The 26,140-nt window shown below is 41.4% G+C and overlaps 3 protein-coding genes across 22 annotated transcripts in view; 1 reads left to right on the forward strand and 2 right to left on the reverse strand.

Annotated features, from left to right (window-relative positions):
• Positions 1 to 19,023, reverse strand: part of Stxbp4 (syntaxin binding protein 4) — a 156,880-nt gene extending 137,857 nt beyond the window's left edge. For 7 of the 16 annotated variants that reach the window (XR_005489842.1, XR_005489850.2, XR_005489849.2 and 4 more), the window contains exons 1-4: positions 18,894 to 19,023; positions 6,577 to 6,700; positions 6,099 to 6,220; positions 3,979 to 4,111 (exon numbers count right to left, since the gene is read on the reverse strand). Coding sequence is in view for 8 of the 16 variants with exons in the window: in XM_063269105.1 (XP_063125175.1) it covers positions 3,979 to 4,111; positions 6,099 to 6,145 (180 nt within the window). In the remaining 8 variants the exon portion in view is untranslated. Of the gene's footprint in view, positions 1 to 3,978; positions 4,112 to 6,098; positions 6,221 to 6,576; positions 6,701 to 15,197; positions 15,320 to 18,893 lie in introns of those variants that run through there. The other 9 variants (XR_005489844.1, XM_063269103.1, XM_063269102.1 and 6 more) reach the window with 6 other exon arrangements.
• Positions 19,024 to 19,030: 7 nt separating this feature from the next.
• On the forward strand, positions 19,031 to 25,604 carry Cox11 (cytochrome c oxidase copper chaperone COX11). Its single transcript, NM_001109575.1, has 4 exons — positions 19,031 to 19,413; positions 21,293 to 21,448; positions 23,030 to 23,155; positions 23,764 to 25,604. The coding sequence occupies exons 1-4, from the start codon at positions 19,051 to 19,053 to the stop codon at positions 23,944 to 23,946; spliced, it is 828 nt and encodes a 275-aa protein (NP_001103045.1). The 5' UTR covers positions 19,031 to 19,050; the 3' UTR covers positions 23,947 to 25,604.
• Positions 24,859 to 26,140, reverse strand: part of Tom1l1 (target of myb1 like 1 membrane trafficking protein) — a 44,073-nt gene continuing 42,791 nt past the window's right edge. For 4 of the 5 annotated variants that reach the window (XM_063268709.1, XM_039085577.2, XM_039085579.2 and 1 more), the window contains one exon: positions 25,075 to 25,721. The gene's annotated coding sequence lies outside the window, so the exon portion shown is untranslated. Of the gene's footprint in view, positions 25,722 to 26,140 lie in introns of all 5 variants that reach the window. The other variant, NM_001253859.1, reaches the window with a different exon arrangement.

The raw sequence follows: 26,140 nt of genomic DNA on the forward strand, positions 1-26,140 counted from the left end.
CTCTGCCAACTGCTCTTTAACTGATATCTAGAACAGCAGAAAGGGAAGGAGGTGCTGTTCCCAGCTTAATGAAACGATATACCTATACCGAGATAAGGACGGAATGGCTCTTTCGGAAAAACAGGGATACAGGTTGGTAATTGTGGAGATGAAGGAGAAGAGCTGACGCAGAAGGCGGTCTGCACGGGCCCTGCAGGTTACTAATTGCATAGGGTAGGAGAGGAGACAGACATGGTGCATCAAGAGCAGGTACAGCTATGACAGTACCAATGAAAGACTAAACAGAGAACCTAGTGGGATGGCTCAGGGAAAAAAAACAAACCACTTGCTGTGCAAGCAGGAGAACCCTGGTACAGACCCCATCACACACGTATAAAGTGCATGCAGTTCCAGTAGGGAGAAGGCAGATGCTTAGCGCTGACGGGCCGGCCAGCCAGGCTACCATAGTCAGCCAGATCTAGGATCAGTAAGAGACCCTGTCTCAAAAACTAAGGTAGAGAGTGATAAATAAAGACACTTGACATTGACCTCTGGCCTCCATCATTTTCATGTACACATACATATACCTGTACCAGCAAACATATACACGCGTACATAGTTCAGACAGACACACAAAGGCACGCACACAGGCACACACACACTCACACACACAGAGAGAGAGAGAGAGAGAGAGACAGACAGACAGACAGACACACACACACACACACACACAGAGACAGAGAGAGAGACAGAAACAGACACTGACTAATGGGTTCAAGAGATAGAGAGCAGAGGTCAGTGGTATATACTGAAATAAATGGGATATAGTTTTTATGATATGGGAAGAAGGAAATGATTGAGAAATAGCTTTGAACAGCTATTGAAAAGAGGCTGTTTTTTGGGAAGAAACAAGAGGAAGGTGTGAGGTAAGTCAGAAATGTTGCTTCTAAGATACCTCCAGCAGAACTAAGCAGAGATTTGCACCAGGAAGTTAAGAGGTAAGTAAGAAGATCAAGGGGCTAGGAGGTTAACAAGAGGCTTAGGCTGTTTTGTGAGGACTCTAGACTGCCAGAGACTAGCTAACGGGGCAGAAAGGGCTTTCAGATTCTCACCTCTCCTTATTCCAAAAATGGGTGCATCTGTTCTCAGTGTACAGCTACCTATACCCTTAGAGCTAACAAGAATTCTGCTGTAGAGGATCTGATGCCCTCTTCTGGCATCCATAGTACTGCACACATTTGGTAAACACAGGTAATCAGGTTCTTTCTCTCTCTCTCTCTCTCTCTCTCTCTCTCTCTCTCTCTCTCTCTCTCTCTCTCACACACACACACACACACACACACACACACAGGGTGGAAGGGGGAAGAGGAGGGAGAGACAGAGACAGAGAGAACAGAGTGTTAATAATGTATAGCCAAGTTAAAGGGCACATGGAATTCTGAAAATAAGTAACAATCCATCCATCTGGCATTCTAGTAAGGAAAAATTTGTAGCCTGTGTTTTCTATAAAGATAACCACTATGTAGAAATTGCATATAGATTAAAATTGTACTACTATATTAGATTTGGTGATCAAATCTGTAACACCTCAGGAAGCTCAGAGAAGAAGATTGCAAGCTTAAGTTGTACCTTGAGTACTAAGTGAATTCAAGGCCAGCCTGGGTCCGTCCCTCCCTCCCTCCCTTCCTCCCTCCCTCCCTGCCTTCCTCCTTTTCTCTCTCTCTCTCTCTCTCTCTCTCTCTCTCTCTCTCTCTCTCTCTCTCTCTCTCTCTCTCTCTCTCTCTCTCTCTTGAGACTTGATCTCAAAATAAAAGACTACCAAGTGTGGTTGAATGTTTAAAACGGAATCAAGGTCACTAGCAGCATATTATTATCAAAAAAAGCTGCAGTAAAATTACATCTGTTTTGTGTTTACTTATAGCATTCCATCTTAAGGAATATTAAAAAAAATATAAGAGCCAAGAGTTACTTACTCTACTACACTTTTTCTAATTAGTTTTCTTCTTTTGCACATGACCTGAACATTAATAACTCCACACTGCCCTCTAGTGGTAAATGAAGGAAAGAGTCCATCAGAAGACTTTTGCCTTTTAGCACACCTCGACTAACAAGAAATCGTATGTATATCATAAGCATAGTTTCTTAATCTGTTATGATTTACTGCAGAGGAGTCATTTAAAATGACTGCTTTCAATTTATTAGTGTAATTTTAAATATTTGTGTAAGTAAAAAGCATGGATTGTTACTTGTTTTAAAAGCAAATGTGTATTATTTATCAGGCACCTTGAACTATTCTTGAGCCCTACCCAAAGTATCTTAATCAGGAAGGCATGGTGGCCTGTGCCTTGAACAGGAACATTTGGGAGGCCAGTGTGGGTTACACAGTGAGCTCCAGGGAAACCAGGACTAAAACGTCACAATCTGTCTCAACCAAGCAAGTAAGCAACTTACACTATACTAAATGCCCTACGGTCACTCACTCTCCCCGCCCACATCTCTAAGCTTTAAAACTGAAGTGGAGGGAACCTCTCTCTTCTTACCAAAAGGATTACTGGAAGGGGCTTCAATTAGTTCATCTTTAATATTAGACTGTTACTTGGCTAATAATTTAATTTGAATAGCTAAAATATATATGTCATTGTATACCTTAAACCAATAATAACTTAGAACTTAAAAATGTATATGGGAGAGATGTTTAGTGTCTCCATTGTGAAGAAGCACCCATTGGGGAGGAAAGGACTTACACTTACACTCCCAGGTACAGCCCATCACTGAGGGCAGTGGAGGTGGGAAGTCAAGCAGAGGAGGAGCCCGGAGGCAGGAGCTGATGCTGAAGCCATGGAGGAATGCTTCTAACTAGCTTGCTCCTTACAGCTTGCTCAGCCTGCTTTCCTATTGAATCAGGACCATCAGCCCAAGGTGTCCCTACCCACAATGGGCTGGACCTTCATATATCAAACAGTAATGAAGAAAATACCTTAGCTTTCCTACAGCCCGAGCTTACACAGGCAATTTCTCAGTTGAGTTTTTCTCCTCTCAGATATATTGTTTGTGTCAGGCTGACACAAAATTAGCCAACACAGATGCCTTGTGAGATGAACAAACCTGAAACAGCTCAGTCACTATAATGATTTTGGTGAAACTCACTTTTCCCCCCATGGGGAGGAAATAAATTGTTCAAGTATCTGCAGTGGGAGATGGACAAAAGTGGGATTATTTATTTAACAATCCCCCCAACCCCGCTCCTGAAGAACAATGATAAGAATGAGCTTATAAGAATCTTTATCATGATATCTAGGTTGATATAAATAAAACCTCAGGAGGTGATAATGCCAGTAGCATAGCCTGATTATTAACTAAGCTGCTGGAGTTCCATTTAAAATTTGGTCCAGCAGGTGAAGAACTGGGTGCTCTGTCGCTTACTTTCTACATGAAGGATGAGACTAAGGAAGAAGGCTAAGAAGGCTAGACCCTTCTGCTCTGAATTCCAGATCTAGTCATTCACGAAGAGGCTGAGTGTAGTCTCTTACAGACCAAGAATGGCAACCAGCAAGTCACTGAGAACTAGTGCTAATCAGGAAACGAGATAGTTTAGTTTGTTGCTTTCTTTCTTTTTCTTTTTCCTTTTTCCATTTAACAGCTAAATTAATAAAGCTCAAGGTCAGGTAACCAACTTGATCCAAACTCAGCAAATGCACTGGCAATATGTCTGCAGATAGACCTTTGAACTCTGCTTCAGAGATGCGTTCAACAGCATATAACTACGCAATGAGCGCCCGATCGTAAAAGTCTGACATACTTACTCTTTGCAGACTTGGAGAACTTGTTTTTAGGGAGTAAATGCCTTGAAGGTAAAGGTTCCACTGTACCTTTCATTCACGACATTAAATTTATATGAAAAATTTACTGATGAATTAAAAAACCAAATCTTGGCACCGGTGGGACTTTGTCATTATTGGCTATTTTGGGGTGGGGTAGGGCATGTGAAGTTACGCCTACCTTGTAACAGTCGCCTCCAGGAGTGACTTCGTGAATATACACCAATGGTCCTTCATTCCTATCAATGCCGCCTAGGATCTTCAGACCTAGACCTGTTTCCTTAGCCACTGTAATCACCCGAAAGGCAGGATCCCTAGGATGAAATATAGTAGCATTCACAGGTTGGACTAGAGATCTGTATAGTTTTTTATAAGCTATTTATTAAATCAAATTGTCAGACCTGGGTAACCCAGTAGCTTATGTCTGCTACCAAGGACACCTGAAGCAAGTCACAGAAGTGAAGTGAGGTTTATCAGTTTTCAATTCTTACATAAGCAAGCAGCAGCAGCAGCAAAGCTTATGTCTTAGGAGTAAAGGCGTTACTGTGGCGGAGGTGAATTCAGGGATTCAGACTTGGTTGGGATGAGACTTTTTTGGCTTCTGTTGTTTAGAAGACTGCAGTGGAGGCTCTAAAACCAGATGTGTTAGCACACAGGAGCGACTTCATGTCTGCAGGTAACTTAAAGCAAAATAAATTTACTCCTACGTGAATCTCAAGACTTATCCTTTCAGTCTAGGAAGAGGACTGCATTGTTACGAAGCACTTGCTCTAGCTGTAATTTCTGGCACACAAAAGAAATGCCATCAAAAAAGAACTCTTGGAATAATTCTACAAAAAGTATGGCGCCAAGGCGTATTTTTTGAGCATGCTGGTTGAACAAAACTTAAGCAAAGTTAGAGTCTTGGCTCCAAGTGTCCACAGTGTTTACCGAGACCTCCGCTAATAGATGTAAACATAAAATGCTAATCAATTTCGTATTTATATAATCCTCTGTCCTAGCTGTTCACACACACACACACACACACACACACACACAGTCTCTCTCTCTCTCTCTCTCTCTCTCTCTCTCTCTCTCTCTCTCTCTCATTTTAGGCTATTCTGGAATGTGAAATCATACATTCATTCATACATGTCTATATATATTTTTGTATATGCACATGTATATGTATTTTCTTATGCAAAAAGGAGAACCAAAAAAGACCCAAGAATAACAATGATTATCTACAGGAAGACTGAGTGTGTGGGAAAGGATAAGAATTAGAGACCTTCCCTGACTGAACCTTGCAGAATACATGTTAATATATTAGATGTTTAGAAAATATTTGCCTGTTTCTCTGGTTGCTATCTACATGCTACCTGTTGGGGCTTTCTAGAAGTCATCATTGTCTTTACTACTTGAATTTGGACTTGCCTATTAGATTTCTTTGGGCCACAGGATTCTAGCAAAATCAAATATGAGGAAGTCAGATACTCATAAATCATTTATGCTGCCTGCTAGGAGCCATTCTGCTACTGTTTGACAAGGCCTGAGTTAGCCTTCTGAGGGATGAAAGAACAGGCGGAAAGTGAATTCAGCTGCCTGGCCTTCTGAGCTGAGGTATCACACACTGCTGTGGCATCTATTGCCAACCAGAATTTCTCAGTCAACCTACAGAACTATAGGAAAAAGACATTCTTACTAGTTTAAGACATTTAGGGATAATTAGTCAGAAAAAGCTAATCCTATATAAATTCAAAAGAATTACATCAGACTTTTCAAAGAGCTACAATCTGTACCAGGAATTTTAAAGAGAAGGCAGGGTTTGCTGTGTATTGATTTACAATATATTATGGTTTGGAGGTGTCCCTCAAAGACCTTTGTGTTAAAAGGCCTGGCTACTAGCCTGGAGGGCTACTGAGAAGTTACTGGTGGTTCCTGAACTAGGCAGGCCAGATCACTACGGGGATGGTTCTGAAAGGGACACCGAGACTCGCCTCCTGGCTGGTATGCAGTGAAGAGACCACCCAGCCCATGCTGCTGCCATGTCCCCACAGCTCACAGTGAAAGGTGCAGGTGCACTAAAACCCTGAAGACTCAGCTGAGTTCTCGGGTCTCAAAGACTGTGTCAGATGCTGCTATCTCGGGTACAGAGGTCTCCCTAGGACTCGTCAGAGCGCCAAGAATGCAATGCTTTACTTGACCCATTACTCAGTACTACTTCCCTAGGCCATGCAGCTTCAGGACAAAACGAAACCTAAACTCGATGTTCACTAATAGTGTGCACACGTCTACACACACTACGTAACCCTTAAACCTCACCTTTCAAGTGGGCTGGAGGACCGTGCAGAAGATGTACCAATATCCATGCTTCCACAGTTGCCTTGGATTTAACAGCTATGTGAAGGAAGACCTTGGAGAGTCTAAATATTCTTTTCCTCAGACTGGAATTATAGAAAATAATTTTTCAAGTCATAGAACGTTCCAATGCAGTTCCAACATCACATAAAGACATTATATACTTGGCAACAAACAAAACATGCCCACATATTAATATTGGTCTATTTCATTTATCAGGGGCTACGATATTTTAGACATTGATGGTAACATCTGAAGCATCAAGACAGCTCCCCACACAGGGAGATGGCCCTGTCCCTACATCACTATGAATATATGAAATCCGTGCTCTTTATGACAAGTGCAGATTACAGCAGTGATTAAAACATATATGAGCTAACTGAGCTTTACAAATGCAAACGACTGGAAAGTGCCTCCTGTGAGCACAGGCCATGGAGCTTACAGCAGAAAAATAGTTACACAGTCCACGTGAAGAAAGCAGAAAGCCGTGTCCCCCCGACTCCCCCGAGGGTCTTCCTGCAGATTCTGTATGGCTCCAGCTCATGCTACTCCACCTCACGGGTTTCCTATGCAAAGAGAAAGACGCGGTTTTAATGTCTTCTACGACTCCACTGTGAATAATGCGGAGTGGCTTAATTATAACAACCTACATTAAGCAGAGCTTCACTCCTGTGACTGAGAAATTGGAAGGAAGCTGCAGAGCATCCCTTTAGTTCCATGAGGCCTACCACATGTAATCCCTTAGCCCTCACACAAGTGTTCGCCTGGGAGGGAGAGAAGATATGTTCTAAGGTCGAAGTATCATTTCTAACAGAAATGTAGGTGATTCTTAATTTTAACAGTGAGAAGGTATAACTGATTGAAAATGGCCAATGTTTTAAAGTTGAAAACCACATCTGGCACTGAGTAAGGAGGTTCAAAGGCACCGTGCTTTTCCACATTGATACATAGTGCTTGCTTCCTCAGTGGAACTGGGGCTGTAGGGTCTATGACATCATTACCCTTGGTCCCTCTAAGTCTCAGCTTCATTGATACAACAGGCTCCTTAATAGTAGTAATGTTCCCATCAGTGTATACACACAGAGCAGAAACTTTCCAAATTGCTCCTTTTACCTTATGCTTGCTGTAAATCAATCAGAGTCAGAGAACTAAAACCAGGGGGTTAGCCTACCTTTCCCTGAACTCTTGTACACAGGGGAATAAAAACCTCTTCTCTATATAAACTGAAGGACCCTGGACAAAGAGCCAACCATCAATCTTCAGGGAGCTTAGCCAAGAGTTATACTCCCCGTCTTAACAACATAGCTCACCTTCCCAGCCCTCATGTGGCGAGCAAGTAGAACAGTGGAGGTCACAAGGGCACAGAGAAATGACGCCATCAAGTTACTGCACTGTCATCAGCAGAACTCCAGCAGTATGAAAGTTACTCAGTACTGCCCCTGAGAGGAGGGATGATGACTTGAAGGAAGAGCTATGATCAATTCTGACTTAGAGTCTAGAGCCATTGCAGTCATAAAGTTCAATTCTAAGATAGTGTTTGATGAACTGCTTTAACGATGCCCGCATGGGGCAGTCTAAGACCTCAAGAGAGGACTCTCAAATATAAAACAAGAGCAGCTTCTGCTCAGTGACTCCATGTGTCACGGACTGTGCAAAATACTTCAGATGCATTTATTTTATTTTACATCATGGAAAATGGAGTAGATACAGGTTAAAGAATCAAGTTCAAGTTACAATGTTGCCACGTGCTAGTGACATGGCCTCAGAAGACAACTAGCCTCTGGGCATAAGAGGAATAATGTAGGAATAGCAATACCTAGCCCAAAGGGAGATATGAGGGAGGGAGGAAGGGAGGATAATGAAGGGCGTGAAAAGAAAATCTAAGCACGTTCCTTTCCTAAAGTAATTAAGATCCCCATCTAGTGGTGTGTTTTTCTGACAGGGCATAGGACCTCCAGTCTTGCTGGAACTCATCCAAATGCATGCTCGTTTCAGTGCTACACATGGATTTCACATAATGCCAAAATTCGCATTTTAAAAGAAATTTTATTTCAGAGTATTAAAATTCCAGTGCCCAAATTATTTCACTCTTCTAAACATTCGCGGCAGTGTACTACGTGGGTCTAGAGAAGAAGAAACCAGCCTCACAGACAGACAGACACATGCCAGCAGCTGTAAGCGTGTTCACAGTGGCTTACACAGGGGTTGAGGGGTATGGAGAAGCATACCTAGCCCAGAATTTGGAATTATCATTAAACATAAATAGTGCCAGGGACCACTGTATGCTTTCTCCTCCAGGAGCGCCACAAGGCTAACAATGTTAGCTTCATTTCACATAAGAATCACAGTTTTATGACTTAGTATTATCACAAGCCAGATACAAAGTATAACAAATTATTTTATATAGCATTAAAACCCAAGCCTAGTAAACTCTAGCATGCTATGAAATAAGTGTATGAACAATTTTACTCTCTATCCTGCCCATACTGAATGTATGTTAACAGTAGTAATACATTTTTTAATAGGAAGAGGCCAGTATTAAAACTTGCACAATAGCGTAAGTGTAATCTTATCCATCCAAACCACAAGGAGTGTGTGTGCGCGCGCGCGCGTGTGTTTGTTAATGCGGCTCTGCGCATTTGAATACACATGAGCAGAGAGGTATATGGTACATCTAACTGGAGACTAATGTTAGGTGTCTTTTCTTGCCTGTTTCCTCCCTTTAGTTTTTTTGAGACATCATGTCTTGATAAACCTGAAACTACCAACTCAGCTAGGCTAGCTGGCCAATGGGCTTTAGGCTTTGATGATAAGAGTGGACTGAGCTAAGTCCCTAGCCTTTCCAAGATTGTTAGTTATTTTGTATGTATGCCCTTCTCCTGTGATGGTTCCCTTCCTCTGTTCTGTTCATGTGTGCACGTGTAGTGCACAGGCATTTGTGTTGGCGTGCACAGTGGGTGGGGAGGTTGACACCAGGCGTCGCCCTTAACCATTCTACAGCTTAGATTTTGAGGTAGGGTCTGTCAGCGAACCTGGGGATCACTAATCTCTATGTCTTCAGCACAGGGACGACCAAAGGATGCTGTCCTACCAGGCTTCTTATGGAGGTGCTAGGGCTCAACAACTGAGCCATCTTCCTCCTTCTGAACCCCTTTCTTTTATACAAGGTTGCAAGTCCTTTCATCAATAGAGGTTCTAGTAATGTTATACACATAGTCACACATACATGATGGAATGACTTAAAAGAAATAAACCACTTTGTTCTTTTACTAAAAATATAAGCACTCAGTGAAGATATACTGTTTAACTAGCTTGCTGAGTCAGAGGGGAGAAAAGATTATGTCAGCAAAACCAGAAACTAGAACACTACGGAAAAGTGTTTTGTTTTATAAGATGAATTTACTTCAGAAAACTTGGATTTACTTTCATATATCAATCTCTTCTTTTACAACTTAATTAAACTATAACTACAAATCTTATCAGATAAATCAATCTTTGATTAAGATACAGTAATTTGTAGTCTCAGTAATTTTTAAAATGAGATATTTTACTACATAAAAAACATAAAAAGTAAAATAGGTAGGCATAAAAGTATATCAGAAATGAGTAAATATTAACACGAGGAAATTACCAGGCATGACACAAAGAAGCGAATTTCAACTATTCCCTCAAAAAGGTATGTGTTATTCCAAATGGAGCCACCATGATTAATTTCTGACTCTCTTTGCGTCATTGTGAGGAAAACTGTACCTTAAAGAAGCTCTAGATACCTCTGCTTCTTTCCTCTGCTTCTTTCCTTTGCTTTAGAACCATTTCACTAAAAAGCAAGGAAGGAATGACCTGCTCCCTTCACCCTTTTCTCTTTATCATTTTTCTCTGTTCAATACCCTCTGTCAGCACCAAAACTCAAAATACGATTTTCTCTCTTTGTTTTCGGCTATGAACATGCAAAGACATGTAGCTAATTTCACTGATCCTTGATGGTATCTGTATTTAAGCTTGAACTAGACATTCCTTTCCCACTCCAAGATCAGTAAGTCAGTTGTGTGCATTTCTTTTGGGGCCTTTTATAATTTTATTTTAGACATCTGATAACCATCTTAGCATGAATGTGACACAGACACCAACCCTGACTTTTCCTCCTGGAAGGTCTCTGTATGTCTGAGTCACACTCAAAAGCAGTCTGCCACCTCTGGCTGGAGATGCAACCTTCATCCACAGGGTAATTCTTACATTTGTTCAACTCTTGTCATTTGCATTTGATTAGAGTATTCATTTATATACTAAATTAATCTATTTAAATTAAATAGGCTTCATAATATATTCCTACATCTGATAAAACCAATTCTCCCTTGTTATTTTATTTAGCCAACTTTTCCTAACTGTTTTGGATTTTATATGTACACATTAACTTCAAAGTTCCCTTAATTAAAAAGACAAAGCAATGGTATTTATTGGAAAATCATACTAGAGTTATAAATAGAGAAAGTATTAGTATTTGATTTTATAATGTTATTTTCAGTCAAAGAACTTGGATGATCTTTTGTACTTCCTAGAGAGTTCCAAAGTTATCTTCATATCAATTTTATACATTTATAAGTCAATTTTTAAATTTTTAATTCTTTCTTTCTTTTGTTAATACCTTTTAATGTGATCTATGTGATGGACCAAGCATGAGGGCCTGACTTACATCCCCAGCGACCATGTAAAAAGCTGAGTGCACTTGTAACCCCAGTGTTGGGGAGCTTGAGAAGGGAGCATCACTGGAGCTCACTGGAGCATCACTGGAGCTCACTGGAGCATCACTGGAGCATCACTGGAGCTCACTGGAACATCACTGGAGCTCACTGGAGCATCACTGGAGCTCACTGGAGCATCACTGGAGCATCACTGGAGCTCACTGGAGCATCACTGGAGCATCACTGGAGCATCACTGGAGCTCACTGGAGCATCACTGGAGCATCACTGGAGCTCACTGGAGCATCACTGGAGCTCACTGAAGCATCACTGGAGCTCACTGGAGCATCACTGGAGCTCACTGGAGCATCACTGGAATATCACTGGAGCTCACTGAAGCATCACTGGAGCTCACTGGAGCATCGCTGGAGCTCACTGGAGCATCACTGGAGCTCACTGGAGCATCACTGGAGCTCACTGGAGCATCACTGGAGCTCACTGGAGCATCACTGGAGCTCACTGAAGCATCACTGGAGCATCACTGGAGCTCACTGGAGCATCACTGGAGTATCACTGGAGCATCACTGGAGCTCACTGGAGCATCACTGGAGCTCACTGGAGCATCAATGGAGTGGAGCGTCACTGGAACATCATTGGAACTCATTGGACCTCACTGACCAGCAAGTAGAGAAAATCTATGATTTCCAGTTTTAATGAGGGATCTAGTCTCAAAAAGCAAAGTGTAGAGTAATAGAAGAAACCTGATGGCAACTTTGAAGCCCTAGCCTGTGCACCATGCCCATGTGCAATTCATGGATACACACTCAGGCATGTACATACATATGAACACAGGCACAGGCAAATACACACTCACACACCAACTACTTTGTAAATGACACATGGTGTTAAGTAACTGTAGTATCTTCTAGAAAACAGTTTCTCTCTTATTCCAAGTTCTATAAATGACTACTAGATCCCTCACTTCAATGAAAAAAGCTCCAAGCAAGCTAACTAAGGGCAGCACAAGCACGCGCGCACACACACACACACACACACACACACACACACACACACACACACACACACACCTTATCATAGTAGACCGCACATCTGCAATAAATTGATTTATACACAAGTACATCATAACACCTCAGCACACACAGGCATACAAACTCTCCTTATCATAAACCATTATATCTTTTTCTGCTGTCATTGCAAAGATTAAAATAATACATCTTGAATACTCACAAGAGCTTTGTAAGCAGAGCCTAATTCCCACCCTTCCCTGACAGTATGCTTCCACATTCATTTCAAAGCACTTCACAAGCTGTGAGGTCAAGAAACTCCAATGCCTTTCCAACAGTTTGCCCTCAGTACAGAGATCACTAGAAGGAAAGGGAAGGACAAAGTGATACCGGTCAAGGAGAGATTTGTTGGTTTAATAGCAAGACTCTGAAATCTAATAATGATGACAATCGCAATAACTTCATAAGCTCCTGAGAAAGCTTTTTCTTTTTCAGAGATTTCTGGCCATTTAATAGGTCTCTGAAGATGCAGATGACACATTGGGGATTGTTGGTTCACACTGAATGTAAGGGTTTATCTTGGGTAAAACAGTGCTCAATGAGTCTCTTCCTAGAAAAGAGTACTATTCCTCTTTTCAAGGGTATAGGGGTACACACACACACACACACACACACACACACACACACACTAGTGGCTAACTAGTGATACATATCTAAAGAAAACAGAGGTAACTATGGCTTATAAAATATCCTTTGAAATAAAAACTTAACACAATAAATGATTATGAACAATAAAGGGGGTGCTAAGTAAGCACTCTGCTACAACCTGTGATACCAGCGCAGGGAGGTTGAGGAAAGAGGAGGCTCATGAGTCTGAAACCAGGGAAACTCCGTTTCAACAACAACAACAACAAAACCCAAAACAGAAAAAGGAAAAAGGGAAAGTGTCTTAGTCAGGGTTCCACTGCTGTGAAGAGACACCATGACCAAGGCAGCTCTTATAATCGACATTTAATTGGGCCTGGCTTAAAGATTCTGAGGTTCAGTCCATTGTTATCACAACAGTCTCCAGGCAGGCATGGTGCTGGAGAAGCTGAGAGTTCTACATCTTGTTCTGAAGGCAAACAGGAGAAAACTGCCTTATAGGCAGTTAGGAAGAAGCTCTCTCAAAGCCCACTCCCACAGTGACACTCCTACTCCAACAGGTCACACCTTCCAATAGTGCCACTCTCTGGGCCAAGCATATTTAAATCACCACAAGAAGGTTAGAAAAAACAAGGGAAAACGAAAACATTTTAAGGACAGTCTTTTGGGGATCCATAGTGACATAAAGCAAAACCAGGGGTTTTATCACAGGCAAGGAGACTATCAGACCTGTATATAATATATTCTGATCATTTAACCCGCTTCCTTGTATGACCTTCTCCACATTAATTTTCCAACTTCATGTCATCTTTATATTTTTCTTTTCTTTTTGCTAAAAAGTAACCCATTGGATCCAAATAGTGTCACCCAAATATGCGTGGTTATGGAATCACAGGTATTATGATACTTTATGACTGGTGAGAGGTGATTAGCAAACATAATCCCAGTACTCAGGATGGGTGGCAGAGTCAAGCAGATCTGTGAGTTTGAGGCCCACCTGGTCTACAGAGAGTTCCAGGACAGCAGAACTATGCAGATAAATCCTGTCTTGAAAATGAATGAATGAATGAGCAACACACACACACACACACACACACACACACACACACACACACACATGAGAATGCAAACCAAATTAAAAAGCTACACCTTCATTATCTTTAAAATCATCAGAAAACCCAGCACCCCGTTTAGACAACATTATGTGAATATCAAAAAGTTTATGTGACTATTTAACCTTATAAATGTAAAAGTGGATATGACCATAGCTAACTAGAAGGAGTTTGTCAGGTTTAACTTTTTGCTGGTACTGGATATTAACTGTCAAGTCTTTAATGCCACTCCAGGCTTTATGTAATTGTACTTCTAGCTTCAGAACAGGGTTCGACCAACTAAAGGAGTTCACAGTCCATCCACGGTGGAACACTAATCAGCATTAGTTACCACAGTGATTCATGCAGTACCACGAGCACGCTCAGACTGACTGAAGTTGCAGCCTAGGGTTATGCGTTCATTTAAGACTTTAGAGAAAAAAATAAATCTCAGCATTTCCTAATACTGCATTATTCTTATAGCTGTTCATGTCGATCTTGTATTACAATGTAAGGTCCTTGACCTCAGGTCTCCACACCATGTTCTGACTTTGATCTGTATTTAGCTCTAGTTGGTTCTTGCTCAGAAATCATCTTAGCACGTGCTACCTTATAAGTAGACATCTTAGCACATTAATGATTTTAATCAAGGCAGAACAAACTTCCTGATATTGAAAAGGAAATAGTTGTGCTCCAATGCTAACACTGCCCATTATAAAGCTGCTTTCTACACAGGGTGCGGAAAAGCACTGAGAAGCACAGTCACAAACATTTTAAGCCTAAGCTCTAAGTCTGATACTACCAGCTTAATAAACTTATAAAAGTTTAGAAATTACTTCAACACTCTGAATTGGTTTTTTGTTTTGTTTTTTGTTTTCATCCACAGAGTGGAAAGATTGGCCTCAGTAAGGGTTGAGCTTGGGAGAGGGCAGGAGAAGGGACTGTGTTCAGAACCAATTTCTTCCTACATGGCCTTTCTTCCTTCCTCCAGGTCTTCAAAACTGCCAGAAGCCGAATGGTCTAACTGTAGTCACTTTTCTTTTGACTCTGCCCTCTTCCATTCTGTCATGCTGAACTTTTAAATGGTGTCTACGATGTAGCATATTCTTTGGGTTGACATTACAGGCAAAAGTGAATTCACATGTTTGGGGCCAAGTTGTCAGCTATGGCTATTTGCTTATGTGCTGGGGGGAACAAACAGGCAAGGACATATATTTAAACAAAATAGTAGGCTTATTTCTCTTGTTGGGCACATATATATAACTATAACACTACATATACAAATCGTCTAGTTCTGTGTTGAGAGGGTCTAGAAGTAATGACTGCTTCTGTTTCCTAAACTTTATTTCTAAATATGAATATATTTAAAGGAGGCCACTAAAGGAGGCCAAACTCCCACACTAATAGTGGATGCCAAGGTTAGGTCAGGGAAAATGCAAGCGGAGCACGGCAAAGGTAAAATTTCCCCTTCATCAGAAGAGGAATTAACCAGTGTGTATTGACATAAACATAGAAGCAAGTGAGAATGTGTAAAAGTAACACTTGGCCTTACAGATGCTTCCAATAGCTTCTCCCCATAGGCCACAGTAGTTGTTTCTTAATGAGCATAAAATAATTTTTACAACCTTTGTAATAATGAAACTTGTCCAGGTATGGTGATATACATCTGTAATTGCAGTGCTGGAGGCTGATGCAGGAGGATTTTTGAGTTTGAAGTCAGCCTGGGTTTCTCTGGACGACCCTGTCTCTAAACAACAAAAATAAAAACAAATCCGTGAAGATACACCTCAGTAAAGAGATAAAAACCTTGGTCATGAAGCAGGTTGACACTATATGACTCTTAAGGAAATTCAAGGAGGCACGCACATCACTTCAGTTGTGCTTCTAACAGAGGCTCATAAACCATGAGAAAACATCACACACAATCATACAGATGCATACCAAGGAATAGTGTACCAATTAACCATCAGGTAATTAAAAATCTCAAGGGCATGTAGAAAGGCTGAAGAATAACTTCACACTGGTGGAAAGTAAAGGGGCAAGGCAACTGAGAACAGGGGACCATCTTGGACCAGACTCTAGACCTAAGCTGGAAAAAGTGACTTACGCGATATTAATTTCAACAGAGTTCATGGACACCGCAGTGTGAAGTTCTGAACAGACACGTTCTCTAAAACACTGATGCTGAAACCCTGGCCCTAGTGGAGTTCTGTTCAGATTAAAGAGTTATTAAGGTTAAATGAGATCATAATGGTGGAGCAACCTGATTGATTAGAAGGGGTTAGTGTGCCTTTAAGAAAGACGTCACCAAGCTTACTGACTCCTGCCAGGCATGCTAGTACACAAGTTTGGTACACGTGAGAGAGAATCCTCCTAAGAAATTAGCCAGCACCTTGCTCTTGATTCTCTAGCCTCCAGAAACATAATACATTTGTTGAGTAACTATTCTGAAGTATGCTGTTATGATGGGCCGAGGTGATAGCATGGTATTGATCTGCTATGATAGCATAACATTGGGTTGATGTTAAATACTTGACCTGGATGCCTGTACTGTGTCCTTGCAATCAATACTCATTTAAGAACTCAGTTTACAGTGCCAGAATATTGTCTGTCTGCCCTCTTCTCCATGGTACAAAGATCTTTAAGATCATGGGAACCACGTGAAGGATAAGTAGATAATTTATTATTTCTGCAATGTTTATATAACTTTTGAATGATTTCAGTGACAACTGGAGATTGAAACATTTTAATTGTCATCCAGAAACACTTCGATAAACATGGGCTGTCATTTTACATTATCATACAGAAACTGGATTGGTTCCTATTTTATTTTATTAAAAGAGAAATCTAGAAAGATCTATATCACTTTACTGCTATCAAAATGGCTGCTCCTCAGATATTCACTTCCAATCAATAAATAAAAGCAGTCATGATTGCAACCTTATTACTGATATATTTATATAGGTGCTTTGAATAATGGAGAAAAAAATGACTGGAAGGGGGAAACAGTTGAAGAAAATAAATGGTTGGCTTTAAGCACATTAACATTAGCATAAGATTTAAAAAAGTTTACAAGTATATTGTCTACATGTGTGTGCCATGTATGTGCATGTGTGTGCCATGTATGTGCAGTGCCTGAAGAAGCTAGAATCACGCTCCCAGGAACGGAAGTCAGAGACAGTTCTGAGTCCCTAGGTATGTGCTGGAAGGGAAGCCGGGACCTCTGCAAGAACAGCAAATGCCCTAGACACCTGAGCCCCCTCTCCAGCCCCTCACATGTGATGCGAAGCTACGCTGACAGGAAACTAAAACATGAGAGATCTCATTCTCAAAATTTTGACAATCTGGTGTATGAATCAAGGTACATGCAGTGGGAAAGGGTGATCCTGACCTAACAAGATGGAAGAAAAAATTGTAGTCTGAATTTTGTAACTTCTGAGACAATGTACTAGAGTGATGTCCTAGACGGTGACTAGAGCCCTTGGCACTGCAACTGAGTGGCTCTGTGGCCGCTACGCAGTTACTTCCTCAATGCTGTCACCTCCACTGACACGGAGCTAGAGATGCCCTTCACTTCTTCCACCCTTGCCCTGTTCATTCCCACCGTGTGACTAACATCATGTTCTTCCTCCAGTGCGAATCAAATCAGACCAGATCTCTCCCGTGTTCCTAACACTAAGCTGCCCTTAGACGTGGCTTAAATGGCTCTGCAGTATGGGGTGTCTGGGCCTGCTGTGACCCTGTTTCCTTCCACTGTTAGCTCTGCTCATTATGCAAGGTTCGCAAGCTGTTTCTTGTTGCTGTTTGGTTTGGTTATTCTTTAATCCTCTCCAACTTATTTCTACCTCTGGTCTTGCACTCAACGTGAGACTGCTGCCTCGCGGGGTAGCTCTTTTTTCACAGTTCGAGAGTGGGCTGAAATGTCACCTCCAGGAAGACCTTATTTTACCTCCGACAGAGACAGAACGTCCGGATCCCTCCCCATTGTCACTCTCAACTAGTTCATGCCCTCAGCTATTTCCATAGCAGACACTGTTCCTTGAAATTTCTTTATTTACATTTACTTTCTGAGTCCTTCAGTAGAGACCGCAATCGATAACAAAAGTGATTGTACCTGACTTAATTTGGGATGGTCTGCAGCAAAGTAAAAAGATGTATGGTTCTGTAAGAGTTAAGGAGTAGGTGCTGACTGACTGCTCTTCAGGCCTTTGGTTCTAATCCACAGAGTGGGGATAATTAGACCTACCCCGGCCATCAGAAAAAAAGCTCTTGCTTCACGGAGGTGGAAAGGTAGGCACAAGAGAGCTATTGGCTTCTTATAGCTTCTGGAAGGAGGAAAGTCAGTTTTCCTTAACGGTGTGATCCATCACATAGATTGCACTCATAGACCAGCACACATCCATGAGTTAGTTCGCCTTCAGACTGGACTCACTGGGGTGGGGGGAGGGTAGATCTGGGAGGAGCCTGGAGTGGGGGGTGAATATGACCCAAATACAAAGTAAAATACCCTCAAAGAATTAATTCGAAAGAATTTTTTTTTGAAAAAGAAACGATCTAACTGTATAAAATTCTTACCATGCTTCAAGGAATGGGACAATAACATTATAGTCATGAACCACTGTGATTTCCACTCACACAATAAAGCCATCAGGTTATGGAGAAGTCATGATAAAATAAAATTTATGCAGGGACAAGATTTCAGTAAATTCATTAAGGCTTAACTTCCGAGTCTGCTCTTAGTGCTATTTAATAGTGGCACTTGTTTGTGGAGCATTGGAGAACTGAAGAAAGTTATATATAGCGTATTTCCCCAGGAGTCTCTGCCTGCAAGATGCACATCCTTATTCCTTCAGATTTAAAGGCCCTGATGTCCTGGCCCCTCTATTCTGAACAAACTTAATTTTTCCGGCGGCGGCTCTCTGACTTGATGTTTTTGCTGGGTAAAGAGCAGGGAGGCTATCCGCGCAGTAGAAGACATCTGCCCTTGGGGCTGAGAAGACGCACAAGTGGAGAGTGTTGGAGAGAAATGCGGTTCTCACAGTAAAGTGTTCCTGAAAGAGGCAAGTTTGCCCGAGCTCGGTCAGAGGCAGTAAGCGAGGGGGTTTAGTGAACCCCAAGTGGAAGCCCCGCGGCAGAGCTGCCGCTGGGGGCCGCTAGGTCAAGACAAAGACTGGCGGAGTTTGGGAAGATGAGAGTACACTCTCCGGTGAGGAGTTTGCACGCCGAAGGCCCAAATGCATTTTCCTCAAAGTAAATTAAAGAAGCATCATCAGGAAACAAAGTGCGAGGCACAGTCGCCTAGCAAAAAAACGCGAACTTACCCTCTTCGGGCCACCCGGCCTCCGTAGCGCGACTGCTACCTGTGGAATCTGGTAGTCAAGGCAGCAGCGGAGCTCAAGCCGGAGACCGCGAGACTCCGGAAGTGTCGCGAGATCTCGCCTAGCGGCCCTGACAGGCGGGCGTTCTTTCCGGGGGGTTATGGGAGGGCTCTGGTGTCCGGGATGGAGGTTCATCACTTTGTGTGGCCGGGGCTGGAGCCAGCCCCGGTGGTCGGGCCGGACGGTGGTGAACGCAGAGCGGGCTCTTAGGCCGGGATGGAATGGGGTCGGAGGCGCGGAGCAGGGACTGAGACGCCTCGGGACATGGAAGCGCCCGAGCGGGGCCCGGGGTCCCGTCGCGCAGCCGCCACGGCGGCCGAAGAGCAGCAACCCTTTCCAGCGGGCGCAGGAAGACGAGTGGCGGCGGCGGAACAAGACGGTGCTCACGTACGTGGCCGCGGCCGCCGTGGGCATGCTGGGGGCCTCGTACGCCGCGGTGCCCCTCTATCGGCTCTACTGCCAGGTAGGGAGGGACGAGGCGCGGCACGGATCCCACCTGAGCCATCACTCTGTCCCAGAGGCCGAGGTTACCCACCCGTGGTCGCCTCGGTTCCAGACCGGGAAGGACGTACCCAAGGTCACTAAAGAAAACTGCATGGGGAAGCAGGTTCCGGTAATGAGGGAGCTGGTGCCACCCCTCAAAGTGCAATCAGTACAGCCATTCTGTGAAGCCCAGGGATGGGGTACTGCAGACACTTTGTGAGTAGAGGTTAGAGAGGCTGTCACATACCTGAAGGTTCACAGGACACCCCAAATAACTGTCCAACCTAAGGTGCCAGGAATACAGCAGTACTGAGACCGACAGAAATGGAATCGACACTCCTGAGTGTATGTTCACAAGCTTCCGTCAGGTTAGGTTAGCGTCAGGCTAGGCTAGATTAGCGATGGGTTAAAAAGAAAAAAGAAAAAGAATGCCTAAAAAGTTCCACGTTAAACGCTGGTATGTCCAAAAGAGTGCCCTGTTACTTGTATTACACTGTTACACCGAGCAAGAAATAAAGGAGGGACATATAAGAAGCCATAGAATGGTCCCATTTTATGAGCAGATTAAAATGTAACCCAGGGAAACTATGACTGACTCAGGCCTGAGCTCAGGACATCATTTTTCTGTTTTCTACCTGTTTTGTCTAGTTTTAAACACCAAACTTGAGAAACTTCACTAATATGTCCCTAGAATATGTAAGGAATTATTTTGTTTTGTTTTGTTTTTTTTTTCTTTTTTTTTTCCGGAGCTGGGGACCGAACCCAGGGCCTTGTGCTTGCTAGGCAAGCGCTCTACCGCTGAGCTAAATACCCAACCCTATAAGGAATTGTTATTGGAGGAGGACAAACCTAAGTTGCTTTTTATTCAGCCGATTTAAATTGATGAAAAAAAAATAGTTCATCTTAAAACTCACTCTCCACAGAATCCTATCCTTACCTGTTTAAAAAAAAGGTCAAGCACTTGCCCTATGATTTATCTTTTAGGATTAAAGTGTAATTTGACAATGTTGAGAGAAGTTGAAAAAGCTAAGTAACATGTTTAAGAAGCAAAAGAAAGATAGTAAACTATTAATATGGTAGTTTTTTAGGGTCTTCCTTTAGCCTCAGATATGACCCTTTGTTTTTCTAGTGTAGGACAGGTAAATTATCTGGTAACCTCAGGCAGCAATAAGGCTGGAAGTAGCGCCACCTCCATATCCAATGAAGAAGTAATGGCAATGAGGAAACATCAGACACAAATTACTCTTGCTACTTTATGGTGGTTGGCTGAGTAGCCAGAAGAGAAAGTCAGGTACTCATCAACTTGTGTTGAACCATAAATAAGCTGTGTGTATGCAGAGAATTACGGTTGAGAGGCAGCAAAACATTAATCCTCCAATGTAGGAAAACATTTATGATGCCCTAGGAAAGCACAATATAAAAATAACGTTATGAACTGATTGGAACTATAAAACCCATGGCACGGTAAAGTATAAACAGGAACATGGAAAAGTTAGATATCTCTCTGTTTATGTTGAAATGACTAGGTTTGGATAAACTTTTTTTTTAAGTGGATAATAATTTAAAATATACTAGCAGTAAAGGGAAATGTGTTTAATGAAAGTTACACTTGGAAATTGTTGCTATCCTCTCAGAGACAGTTTGTCTTCAAAATCTGCTTTTTAAAATGACTCACTGCTGAAAACGTAGGAATCGTTTTAACAAATTCAGAGAGCCATTGATGCAGTTACAGGAGTGGTTGGGGTGGCATACAGTTTGGCTGCAAGTAGTACATTCAGTCGTTTAAAATTTTGCTTTTATCGAGTAAATCAGTGAAGATCTAAAACCTGCTGCTTACCATTGCCAGTGTCTTGTTCTAGACTACTGGACTTGGAGGATCAGCAGTGGCTGGGCATGCCTCAGACCAGATTGAAAACATGGTGCCTGTTAAGGACCGGATCATTAAGGTCACCTTCAATGCTGACGTTCACGCCAGTCTCCAGTGGAACTTCAGACCTCAGCAAACAGAGATCTATGTGAGTGACAATTACACCTGCCTAAGTGCATTTCAAAATGCTAGGACACCCCATGAATAATTACACTCAATAATTGTGGAATATAATTCATGAAATGTAATTATTGAATTATTAGTGTTTTGGAAATGTCTACTTCCCTTTGAATGTAACAATTTAGAGATTTTTGTGACAGACTCTCAATGTGTAGCCCAACCTGCCCTAAAACTCATGGTCCTACCTTACTCGCTATTTTTCTTGATTTTTCCCTGCATTAACCTTTGTTTCAACCAAGTTTTATTCAGTCAGTTATATTCTGATTGTAAATTTATTGTAATTAGATTTAAGGTCAGTTTAACATTAATATCTCCTTAAAATATTCAACTGTGGCATTAAGATCTATGTGAATTAGAGATATAGAGGTTTCTACTGTGTATGGTGCTGGGTATATTTTAACTTTTAATAACTTGTAACAATGCCGTGTGTTTATAATCGTGATTAGAAGCTGCTTGAATTCTTTAGTCATTAATGTTGAGTTTAAAGTAGTACCTGGTCATGTTATATAGCTTTCTGACTTACTCTGGAAGAGATGATAATAAGAAAAATGTGGAGAATCACTGGTAATAATAAAAATAATAAAAATAATTTACTGCTTTATCATAAGTATTTGTGTTCCTTAAAAAAAAAAGATATAATTTTAGGGGAAGGAGAAAGTACTGAGGTCTGAACCAAGGGTCTTTTATGTGCTAGGCAAGCAGTCCACCCCTGAACTAAGTATCCCCACTACCAAAAATATTTAAAGATGTGAGGTAATTATTTCAATAGTAACAGAAGTAACTATATACAATATATATATATATATATATAACTATATACAATATATATATATTGTATCCAAATGCTTGGAAATTTTTACTAATTGCAGTCCTGGGAGGATTTGAAGTAAGATTTGCATGTTAATGGAGATGACTCAGAAACGCCTTAATTTCAAACATTATTATTAACAAACCCTTAAATCCTAGTGCTTGTCCAATTTAGTAAACATCACCTAATCTTCATTAAGGATTTTGTAGGTTATAGTTTTGGATAATGGTTCAAATTGCATGGGAGTAACAGGGTGATGGTGAATTGGTACTGGCGACAGGATATGCGATGGTGGCCATGGTTGCAGCTGTTTGTTTTTAATTTTTCAAACTATTAACTGCTTCACAGATTTTGTTCAGTTGGTTTTACTCTGGTTGTATATTCAAGGCACTCAGAGTTAAGGTAAGTTTAACATTGGCATCCTTTAAAAGATTCGGCCATCATGACATTCTGGTTTAACTACTAGAAAGTAGTTGGGCTGTGGTTTGCTTGGCTTGTCTTTCGATACATTGTAACTAATTTGCAGGTTATTGCTTGAAGAATGTCAGACAACCAACAGGGATATTCATAATTGATTCCTTATTGACATAAGCAAATACAATCTGAAACTAAGATAGGCTTGTTGCAATATTCATGGTATATTGGGTTAGGTAGTAAGGTCCAATGAATAGGCAAATAATATGACTTAATTTAGCAGGAGGAAAGAATGGCATTAGAGTTAATGTGTGTTTATTAAAACAGGTGGTACCAGGAGAGACTGCACTGGCATTTTATAAAGCTAAGAATCCTACTGACAAACCAGTAATTGGAATTTCTACATATAATGTTGTACCGTTTGAAGCCGGACAATATTTCAATAAAATACAGGTAAGCTGAATATAAACTTTATGATAAATGTTTGAGAAACTGCTTAATCTGAATTAAATGCTTTTAATTTGTAAAAATTCTTTTCTGGCTGGGTGTTGAGTTCATGCCTTTAATCCTAGTACTCAACAGGCTGAAATGGGAGCAAGGCCATAAGGTAGAGCCTATATGTAATGGATTCTAGGCTACAGTGTGAGACCCTAATTCAGTAAAAAACAAAGCAAAACCCTCACTTAGTACTTATTTTCTCTAACTATAAAGCCTTTTTCCCCCTTTAACTCTTCATTGCCAACACCAGCTAGACAGTGTTTGCTCTTGTTGTTTGTTTGGAGACAGGGTCTGCATAGTCCTGACCATCCTGGGACTCTATGTAGACCAAGGCTGACTGGAACTTACAGAGACCTACTTGCCTCTGCTTCCAAGTGGTGGAATCAGAGGGCTGCATCACCACATCTGGCTACTGTGTTTGTAACCCTTAAAGCAAAAGTCAATCTTCCATGAAAAGATGCTGTTGTCCTATAATGGCACTTAAGGGCAGGAAATTAATATTGCTTTGTTTTAAGTAATAGAGTAGGCCTGTTACTCACCAAGTATCTTTTTATAATTTGTAGTGCTTCTGTTTTGAAGAACAAAGGCTTAATCCACAAGAAGAAGTAGATATGCCAGTGTTTTTCTACATTGATCCTGAATTTGCAGAAGATCCAAGAATGGTGAATGTCGACCTCATCACTCTTTCTTACACTTTTTTTGAAGCGAAGGAAGGGCACAAGTTGGCAGTTCCAGGCTACAATTGAAGTAGCTCCCAAGACCTGCATCAGATTTGCGATTTTTGGAAAATCATGTATTGTGCTTTCTCAGAAGAGAATATTCTACAGTAATGTATTTTGAAACCTTGTATTTTAAATGGTTTTGCCTTTCTTTCTTTGCAATTCATTTATCCCACTTAAGATTGAGAAAAGAAGTTCAAAACTCAGTCTGTGGTGAGAAAATGCTGCTATCCTGTGATGGTGCTTAAGGGCAGGAAGTGAACACTGCTGTTTTAAGTAATAGAATATGAACATTCTTTATATCCCAAGCCTGGAGAGTATATGACTGCCCAATGTACCACAAGTGTGACGATTGAAAACTGCATCATGGGCCAGGCAGGTGAATCAGTGGGTTGAAGTGTTTGCCACACAGGACTGACAACTTGAATTCTGGTTGCTGGAACCAGCCTGAAAAGAGTGAGTGTAATAGCTCACCTCTGTGGTCCCAGAGTTCTCACAGTGAGTAGGAGCTTAAGCCAGGAGGATCGTTTTGCCTGTATATGCATGCGCTGGCTGCCCACACAGATGTAAATTGCTTGAATAGCCCTTCATACCTGTAATAATGTCTCTGAAAACCTCAAGAAAGAAACTGTGTGCAACTCTTTGAGTTCATAACATGCAGGCTGCTCTTCCTTCAGTATAAACTGACACCATTTAAAAATGTATTTATTTTCTCAGTATGTATGCAAGATGAATGCTACCCATGCTGCAGCAGACAATGTAGTGGGCAAGCTGTGGGAGAGCATTTTCTCTTACTATGGGGTCTCTGAGTATGACAGGGTAGTGAATGCCTTCAGCTACTGAGCTTTCTTTGGCTGAATCAACAGTTAAAAGCTCAGTGTTAGAGGAGTCACTTGGTCCCAAGTTTGCATTTTTAGTTCAAGCGTGTGGCTTTTCTGTTAGGCTTGAGTGCTGTTTTATTCAGAGTACTGAAAATAGATGATAACATGGAAATGATGGTATCATGATCTAACAGAATTACACCTGCTGGCTAAGCTAGCATTTACCACCATAATTCCAAGTTCATTAACATTATCATTGGAAGGGTGAAATTGTGAAGACTTACTGGCATAAAAGCTCATTAAACTAGAAGACAGAACAAGAACAACACAACTCTGACAAATTAATAGTAATTTAATTTTACGTGAATGATGCATTGCCCTGTTTTCCAGTAATCTTTGTTTCAAATCAGAATGTGAATTATAATAAAAGGCAAGAATGTTTAACATTATAAAGAACTAACTACACCTAAAGGCCGCCTGATGCAGTGGCCTCCTCAGGCACTTGAAATACAATTAAAGTCATCAAGTCTTTCAAGCCATTCTAAACCAAAATGTTATTTATAAACAAGTACAAACTGAACTCTACATTCAGATTCAGTTCAATAAAGGCACTCATTTTCTTCCTTCCCCCATCTGTTTACAATGTTTTCTAATAGGGTCTTAAAGTAACCCTGTCATAGGTCTGTCATGATTTGCACTGGGTGCAAGCCTGCACAACATAAGAGTCTACAGTTTAACCAAGTGGTCTAGTACTAGGCAGTTTTCCTTCTGCTGAAGTTGTTACAACCAGATTTTCCTGAAATCTTGAGCCATTGTGAGGAACAGCAGTGTTGCCCAAAAAGTGTTAGCTTTTATGTTGAAGTTTCCAGCAGAGAAATGATCCACTGTGGCTTTCCCTGTTGGCAGGTCTTGTCTTCCAGGCCTCCGTTGATCAGGGACTACTTTAGAGAGCTGACCCTTTATGATGCTTAGTTCATTTGTCTGAAATAAAAGGAAAACATTGGCCTATCTGCCCTTCCTGAAGGACTGGAAGACCACAGGTAAGCAGAACAAAGGCCAGAATGTACTTCCCGCATGGTTGGTGATGAGAAGAGGCTCAGGATCAGGTTTCCAGTAGTGTGTAAATAGGATAAGTGGTGCAGGAGCACTAAGGATGGCTTCTGTTGGTGCAGATATGAACTGCACACCAGAGCCATAAGAGCTGCATTAAAGTGACAAGGAATTTCTACTGATCATCTGGCTTTATTAGCATTAATACTATATACCCAAAACCAACTTTTGAATTTCCACACCTAGATAAGAGCACAGAGATTGTATTTCATTAGTGAGCACTGGTCATCACTAAGTAATTTAGAGGAACTTGGTATTGTACTAAAACATGTGTCAGACTGATGTGGTCC

This window comes from Rattus norvegicus, chromosome 10 (genome assembly GCF_036323735.1).
Source record: "Rattus norvegicus strain BN/NHsdMcwi chromosome 10, GRCr8, whole genome shotgun sequence".
Taxonomy (NCBI): Eukaryota; Metazoa; Chordata; class Mammalia; order Rodentia; family Muridae; genus Rattus; species Rattus norvegicus.

Excerpts from the sequence above, each read along its gene's own strand:
- Cox11 (NM_001109575.1), top strand. The coding sequence starts at position 19,051 with ATGGGAGGGCTCTGGTGTCCGGGATGGAGGTTCATCACTTTGTGTGGC. Across the intron at positions 21,449-23,029 it reads CTCAGCAAACAGAGATCTAT|GTGGTACCAGGAGAGACTGC; the intron begins GTGAGTGACAAT and ends TTATTAAAACAG. Across the intron at positions 23,156-23,763 it reads AATATTTCAATAAAATACAG|TGCTTCTGTTTTGAAGAACA; the intron begins GTAAGCTGAATA and ends TATAATTTGTAG.